Below are 8,160 nucleotides of genomic sequence, written 5' to 3' on the forward strand. Positions count from 1 at the left end.
CTGTGCGCACGCGCCGAGAGCCGTGTGGCCGTTACCATGGTAGCCAGAGTCGCTAGTGGCGGCTCTGGTCGCGGAGGTCTGCGAATATTTGTGCGGGGTCCAGGCACGGTGCCGCTGCGGAGCCGTGTTTACGGTCTCCGGAGCCCAGCCGCTCTCTGTGGCTGGGGGTAGCCAGCCGGGGTCTTACTTTAGGGTGAGGTTTCAATTTTGGCGTATTCCCCGACGGGCACTGTCCGGACCACAGCTATCCTAACGCCCCCTTCCTCCGGAGACCGCTTCCCTGCCGCAGGCGTCGGGTCAGGATGAGGTCTCCGTTCGTGTGTGTGTGTGGGTCTGCCTCTGTATTTGTTCGGGGTTAGGGGATCAGGCACTGTCGCGATACTGATGGCGACGTCACGATTCTCCTATGGCTCGACAGCCACCCACCCCACCCCCCGCCAGACTTTGGGTGGCGTTGTGGGGTGCGCGAGCAGAGATTGGACCTGGGAAACAAGAGTTGTGCCGTTGCGTTTTTCCCTCCTCAGAGCCCTCCCATGGCTTCCCAGGAAAGGGTGGAGACGGTGACCAAAGGAACAGAGTTCTGGCGCTGCTCTAGGCCGGCCACTTACACCCCGGGGACCTGCGAGCTGCTCAGAGGTCAGTATTTGTAAAGGACAGGAGAAGAGTGGTGGTAACAGTTAACCCTCTGCAGCTTAGTTCTCCTTTACATGACCTGCGGCTCAGCAATTGCTTTAGTCATTTTATAGATAAAAAGCCTGGGGTTCAGAAAGGTTCAAGGATCCTACAACTTGCAAAACTCTTGTAGACCCCGTAGTCCACACTTTGAATTTTCCCAGGAAGCCAGGAAGCCTCCCCACCTGCCACCACCAGAGTGGAACCAACAGTTCCGCCCTTTCACAACTCCAAATACCTTTTCCTTCAGTGGACGGCAAAACCTGTAGTCAGATGTTTAGTTCTTTCCCATTGGGTTAATATTCATCTACCACTCTAGACCATGAACTCCATCAGAGCAGTGATTATGCCTGTTTGGGCTCACAACTGTAGCTCCAGCCCCTGGCACATGCTTAGTAAATATTACCCATTCGTTCTTTCACTCAACAACAACAAAAATTTTAAACCCACTTAATGTGCTTTAGACATTGCTCTAAGTCCTGAGGATACAGCAGTTAAAAAAAAAAAGGAAAGAACAGCAAACATTCTTGCTGTCTCATGGAACTAACATTCTAGTAGGAGGGGTACAGTAAGTAAAATATGTAGAATTTCTTTTTTTTTAAGATTTTATTTATTTATTTGACAGAGATGACAAGTAGTCAGAGAGGCAGGCAGAGAGGGAGGGGGAAGCAGGCTCCCTGCTGAGCTCGATCGGGGCTCGATCCCAGGACCCTGAGATGATGACCTGAGCTGAAGGCAGAGGTTTAACTCACTGAGCCACCCACGTGCCTCAAGAATTTTGATGGTAATAAGTGCTCCAGGAAAAGACAATAAAGCAGGAAAGGGAGAGAAGGAGTACTCAGGTGCAGAATGGGGTTAGGGGATGATTCAGTTTTACACTGGCGTAAGATGAGATGAAGGGCTCTGCTTGTGGCTCGGGAGGCCTCATAGAGGTGCTTTTATCTTTGCAGTGATGATGAAGGAATCCAAACTGACTAACTTCCAACAGCGCCACATCATGGACACCATGAAAAGTAAGAGGCAGTCCACACAGGCTTCCTGGACGGAGGGACTCCAGACCACACTTTCAATGCTCTTCCATACTAAGGGGTAGGGGGCCTCATTTTAAAAGACCAAAGAAAGGGTGCCTGGGTGGCTCAGTCGGTTGAACATCCAACTCTTGGTTTTGGCTCAGGTCATGATCTCATGGGCTGTGAGATTGAGCCCATGACGGCTCTCACCCAACAGGAGTCAGCTTGAAGGATTTTCTCCCTCTGCCCCTTCTCCTGTGCATGCTCCCTTCCTCCCTCCCTCCCTCTCATTCTTTCTCTAAAAATAAATAAATAAATCTTTATTTTTTTGAAGATTTTATTTATTTATTTGACAGACAGAGATCATAAGTAGGCGGGGGAGGGCGGGAAGCAGGCTCCCTGCTGAGCAGAGAGCCCAAAGCAGGACTTGATCCCAGGACCCTGAGATCATGACCTGAACCAAAGGCAGAGGCTTAACCCACTGAGCCTCCCAGATGCCCCAATAAATTAATCTTTAAAAAATAATAATAATAAGGGGCGCCTGGGTGGCTCAGTGGGTTAAGCCGCTGCCTTCGGCTCAGGTCATGATCTCAGGGTCCTGGGATCGAGTCCCGCATCGGGCTCTCTGCTCAGCAGGGAGCCTGCTTCCCTCTCTCTCTCTCTGCCTGCCTCTCCATCTACTTGTGATTTCTCTCTGTCAAATAAATAAATAAAATCTTTAAAAATAATAATAATAATAAATAAAAAGACAAAAAAAATGTGAATAGTATTTCTGACCCTTCTCCTGGGGAATTGTCCTTTTAGGATTTTAGCTTCTTCCCGGGACATGGGTCCTAGCATAACAGCAAGCCTCTTGCAGTCTATCTCTAGCCAGCCTTCTAAGAGATCACACAGCCCGATCAAGACGTGCTGCCCAGCCAAAACAGTCTCCACGTGGTCGTGGCTGCCATCTGTCCCTCCCCGTTACACACATCCCACAGGAGCTCTCCAGAGGAAAGCACTGTGTGTGTGTGTGTGTGTGTGTGTGTTACTCATAGTTTTATTCAGTCACAGCTTAGCTAGCAGAAGCAAAACACTTGGCAGAATTCCAGCATAGGAGGAATGTGCAAAGGCTGTCCACACCTTACCTTTGGCCACCCAACATATTAGTTGTTTTGAAGAAAAACCAAACCATGGAAGTACATGGGCACGACAGCAAGCTGCTCACGAAGATCTTGAACCCTACCGTGCTTCCTGAGGTTCACCTGTATCAGCATTTAATGGATCAGAGACCTGTGATGTGGCCTTGAAGAGAGAGAATGTCAGAATCTTTTCTCTGAGTCTACCAGAAGCGATTGCCTTATGTGCCAGAGAACAAGCTCATGGGAGGGCACCGGAGCAGCCACGGAAGCAAAGGGAAGGGAGGGCCAGGGAGGCGAATACCGGCAGTTCAGGTCCAGCGGTGGCCAAGGCAGGCTCTGCCACACCCGCATGGGGGTCAGAGCCTCCTCGCTGGGGACAAGGACAGCTCAGGCTGTCAGAGCCTGGCGTGTTAACCCATGCCCAATCCATCACTCCCACCTCTGCACTCAGCAGTCCACAAATAATCTGGTGCACCCCGGCAGCATGACGACAAAGAGAAGGACCTAGAAATTCCACTAGATGTAAATTCCAGGAGAGGAAGGACTATGACCTTGTTCACCCCAGTACCCCCAGCAGCCAGATGCTGGATATTTACTGAAGGGCTGATTTCATTAGTGGAAAAACCAAGGTAAGGAACAGGTTTGCCAGACAGTTTTATTCTCTGAAGTTTTCTTTTTATGTATTTATTTATTTAGAAAGATTTATTTATTTATTTATTTTAGAGAGAGTGGGGGGAGGGGCCGAGGGAGAGAATCTCAAGCTGACTCCACGCTCGGCGTGGAGGCTGACACCGGGCTCAATGCCCAGACCCTGAGCTCACGACCCGGGACCAAAACCAAGAGTCAGACTCTCAGGCAACTGCCCCACCCAGGTGCCCTCTTAGTTTTCTTTTTTCAAAACTTGCCTCCCACCGTTGGTGTTGAGTTGGCTTTCTTCTGGAATCCCCTCTCTTTTTTTTCTCCTCTTAACCAAATCCTACTACTTGTTCTGAGGCTTCATTCGAGTTCTGTGGCAGGCCACAAATGCCCCCAAATTCCCAGAATTACTTGGGCTGTAATCATCTGCTGAGGCTGGGCCCGAGCAGGAGGCAGCACATGGTCCTGGGCATGTGGAAATAGCATGTGGAGGGAGCAGGAGGGACATTCGAGGAAGCACAGCATCTCTTCAGGGAAGAGTAGGAAAGGCGTGCTGGGGCTCTAGGTAGAGGCTCTGGGAAGGGGAAGGTTAGTGGGACGTAATGGCGTCTCCATCCTTCCAGGCCCTCGGGACAGACACATTGGCTCCTCTTTCTCTTTCTCCCAGACCCCACATCCAATCCATCTGCTTTGGTCTGCTTGACCTCCAAACCATTCCTGATTCTGACCCTCTGCCCTTGGCCCCCACACTGTATTTTCATCATCAGCCAGAGGACCAGGTAACTTCCCTGCCCAAAACCCTCTGATGGCTTCCCACCTCAAAGTAAAAGCCAATCTTTCCAGAGGCCTACAAGGCCCTATGCTTCTCTTGCCCTCCCTGACCTCTGACCTCTACTCCCACTGTACCCCCACCTTGCTCACTCCATTCCTGCCACCCTAGCTTCCGGACTGTTGCTCGAACACTCCAGACACATTACCGCCTCAACAGCCTTTGCCCTAGCTATCCCTTCTGTCTAGAATGTTCTTCCCCAAGTATCTACACAGCAGAGCTACTGGGGTCTTCTCTCAAACGTTAGCCTCTTCATGGGGCCTTCCCTGCCTCCCCTATTGAAAACTGTAGATGCCGCTCTGACCTAGTCTGGTCCATCCCTCTATGGTCACAGTCTGTGTATTTCACCCATACCCCTGCAACCCCAAATATAAGTGCCCCGAGAGCGGGACTTCGTCTTACTTTACTACTTTACCCCTCTGTCCAGGGCCTAGCACAGAGCAGATGCTCAGTACATCTTTGCTGAGTGGATGATAGAAGTTTGGAAAAGTTAGAAGAGGTAGTTGGGAGCCAGCCAGATCAACAGGTGGGGCCTGCTCTGAGCTGGGCATTGGGGCGATTGACAGGAGGGACCAGACAACCAGAGAGGAGGTGACACACTTGGCTGGCCTGGGGGAGGAGCCCCAGACCTGGGCCAAGACCACTGGGATGGACAGGAGGAGGAACTGGTTTGTATTACCACCCAAACCATCCCCCCGCCTGTGGACCAAGCAGGTGTTAGGAATCCGTCTGTAGAAATAAATGCACCAGGATAGAGGCTTGATGCACAAGAATGTTTATTGCAGCATTGGTTTGAAGTAGTAAAAAAAGGGGGGGAGGAACAGCTTGAATTTTCTGAAATTAGACTAGTTGAATAAAATAAATAATGTATTCATTCTAGAAACTAGTATATAGCTATAAAAATAAGTTATATATAAATGGAGTGACCTGGAAGTTTGTCCATGATAACTTGTTAAGAGTCTCTTACAGAAGGTAACACAGTAGGGGCCAGTGTTTGAAACACGGAGGTCACATACGCACATACATCTTTGAACATATTTGTATTAATGTCAGAAAGTCTGGAACAAGACCACCAAATTCTAACCACTGCTCACTGCGGGGTGGGGGTGGGGGGTTGGAGGGCAGAAGGGAAGACTTCTACATTCTTCGACTTGCTGTAACAGGTGGTATCACTTTTATAATTTCACAAAACGAAACCCAACCCAACGCAGGGGGATCCCCGCCCCCCACACCTCACCTCAAACCTTCCTTCCCCAGGAGGAGACACTCTGCCCCTACAGTGCAGCCCAACGTCCAGCCAGAGGGTCTTGCCTTCCAAACAGCCAGCCTCAGCCATCTACCTGCCTCCCATCCTGGCGGCCCGGCCCCACCTCCGGCCTGCCAGCTTGTGCCAAGCCAACGGGGCCTACAGCCGGGAACCATTCAAGCCTCAAGCCACCCGTAAGTGAGAGGGCCTCCAGGGGGGCCGGAGGGCCCAGCAGCCCACGGGCCAGGCAAGCAGGTGTCTAAGGAAATTCTCTGCTGTTTATACGAATGTGCTTGAGCCTTGGCACGCCTTCGCTTGGGGTGTTCAGGGTCCAGGGGAAACCGGTTAGGTGATCCTTTTTTCTTTTCTGAGAACTCTGTAATGATTACCTGGAGGCCACCAGTCCCTGAGGAGCGTTTGGCTGTCTGGTCTCATGGCCACTGCTCTCTTAAGGTGACAGAGTCACTCCAATCCAGAGCTCCTCTGTATGCCAGCCTACTCCGTGGAGCCTTTGGCCCCCTTCCTGCTTGGCGTCCAAGGTTAACTCCACGCAGCCTCTCTGCCCAGCCCGCCGTCACGGCAGGCACGGTTTTCTTAGTCTCGCTCCGCACCAGAGCCGTGTGTGGGTTCTACCTTCGTTCTCCCAGCCTTCTTGCCTGGGACAAGGCAGGCCTGTCTTGACACAAGCTCAGGGGCTCCCAGGGTGGAAGGCGCCCGGTTTGCAGAAGCCCCCTCCATGTGGCCAAGGTCCCTGGAGCGAAGCAAGCCATGAATGGGGCGCCCTGCCTGCCTTAATGAGGCCATTTCTGGGTCCTGCAGGAGATCTGGACAAAGAGAAGCGAAGACTCCAAAATATTTTTGCTACCGGGAAGGACTCCGAGGAATGGAAAAGAAAGCCCCCTCCCGTGCGACAGGAGGACTCAGCCCCCGAGCTGGACCGCTTTGAAGAATGTAAGCCACTGAGGGGCCACTTACGCTGGAGTGGGGGGCGTGGAGGGGCCCCATCTTCAGCGGCCAGAGTGAGAAACACTGTCTGACCCCAGAACTGCTTCCTCTCCCCAAGAGAGGCAACCTGCTGCCCCCGCCACCCGTCCCAGGAGCCTGCGGGCTCCCTACTGCCCTGGACATGGACAACCCTTCTCCCCCATCTAGTGGTAAAGGAAATCCAGGAGAGGAAAGAATTCCTGGCTGGCATGGAGGCTCTGGGACAGGGCAAACAGTACCGAGGGATCATCCTCACTGAGATCTCCCAGGTAGGAGAAGCAACAGGAAGGGGATGGGGGAGGCCCGCCATGAGCGTGCGGCAGGAGACAGGAGTGGGTGACACAGCCGGCACCCAGGTCGGGCCCGGGTCTGGGAGTCTTCTCTACCTCACATCAGCAGCGGCTCCTCAAGTTCCCTCCCTGATCTCCAGCTTTCCCTGATGTCCTTTGCAGAAACTACGGGAAATGGAAGACATTGACCACAAGAGGAGTGAGGACCTTAGGAAGGCTCTTGTCACCCCTTGACCTGTCTCCAGAGACAGGGGTAGGGTAGCCCATCCTGGACCACTGGAGCCTACCCCCTGGCCAAGCAGAGCCATCACCACCTACCCTGGCCTTCAGTCACAGCAGATGGCTATGCAGCCCTGCCTTGGCCTAGGGGACCCTGGGCACACACGGCACTCTAGAAAATAGACCAACCTCAGGGAATGGGCTCGTTCTCCTCGAGACTCTGTCCCGGGGGCCTGGGTCAGCTGGGCTACTGACCACAGTCACAGACACACACACATATGCACACACACACAAACTTCGAGTCTTTTCTCGGGGAAAGAGCCCATACACAGTGAAGGCAAGGCCCAATCTCACCACCTTGGGCGTGTGTCCGAGGACACAGGCCTCTTCCTCCCCCTCCCCCAATGCCCACTGTGAGTCTTCCACATCCAGTTTTCAGACCTGTGGAATGAATATGACTCCTTCCTTCCTACCTGCCTTAGGACCTACTTATCTGACTTCTCACAGCCTTAGGCAAATGTTTAACCACTATGATTAATTGGCCGGTAAGACATATTTAACATAGGTCGTGACATACACCATTCTGTTTTCAAAAGGATGGGCTTGTTTGTTCAAGGAGTTCGAATTTTTCAAGTACAGATGCCTTTTGGCTGTTTGTATATCTCAAGTGGAAATGAGAACCAACACTTCTCGGACACCCCACAGCCAGGGCACTGTGTCAGGGGCTGAATTTCACTTGGTTCATTCTCTCAATAAAACTGTGTGAAGACGGATCACTCTCCCTGTGTGAAGCCTAAGGCTCCCCAAGACACTGTCACCAAGGTCATTCAGGATAAGATGTTAGTTCTCGGGCTTTCCACGAACCCCACAGCCCACAGAAACACAAGGGTAGGCGAGAGCTAGACCAAAGGAGCCTGGCTTGGGAGCTTTGATTCCAGCCTGTGCACTGGGAGCCCGAGTAGGACCATGGCCTCAGCTGCCATGGCTCAAGGGTGATGCCCCGCCTCAGAAGCCTTTGGAGGCACCACCAACCACACAAAGTCCTCACATCTTCTGACAACCACAAGCCCTGCACTCTCCAGGACTCTTGTCACTTTCCTGTCCCCATACATCAAAGCAGTTTGGAAAAATTCAACCAACACTTCCACCTGGA

General features: G+C 52.2%; 1 protein-coding gene across 4 annotated transcripts; it reads left to right on the forward strand.

The window, feature by feature from the left end:
• The first annotated feature begins 7 nt into the window (after positions 1 to 7).
• On the forward strand, positions 8 to 7,780 carry LOC309869311 (UPF0193 protein EVG1). Of its 4 annotated transcripts, none has more exons than XM_082740161.1 (7): positions 8 to 193; positions 525 to 636; positions 1,623 to 1,685; positions 5,526 to 5,708; positions 6,334 to 6,465; positions 6,667 to 6,767; positions 6,951 to 7,780. In XM_082740161.1, exons 2-7 carry the CDS (start codon positions 534 to 536, stop codon positions 7,020 to 7,022), a joined length of 654 nt encoding a protein of 217 aa, XP_082596287.1. In that variant the 5' UTR covers positions 8 to 193; positions 525 to 533; the 3' UTR covers positions 7,023 to 7,780. The 4 variants fall into 4 exon arrangements, with proteins under 4 accessions (XP_082596287.1, XP_082596285.1, XP_082596288.1 ...); XM_082740162.1 differs by having other exon boundaries at positions 32 to 321; XM_082740159.1 differs by having other exon boundaries at positions 23 to 193; positions 6,667 to 7,780.
• The last annotated feature ends 380 nt before the right edge of the window (positions 7,781 to 8,160 follow it).

The sequence above is a fragment of the Mustela nivalis genome (genome assembly GCF_964662115.1).
Source record: "Mustela nivalis genome assembly, chromosome: 7".
Classification (NCBI taxonomy): domain Eukaryota; kingdom Metazoa; phylum Chordata; class Mammalia; order Carnivora; family Mustelidae; genus Mustela; species Mustela nivalis.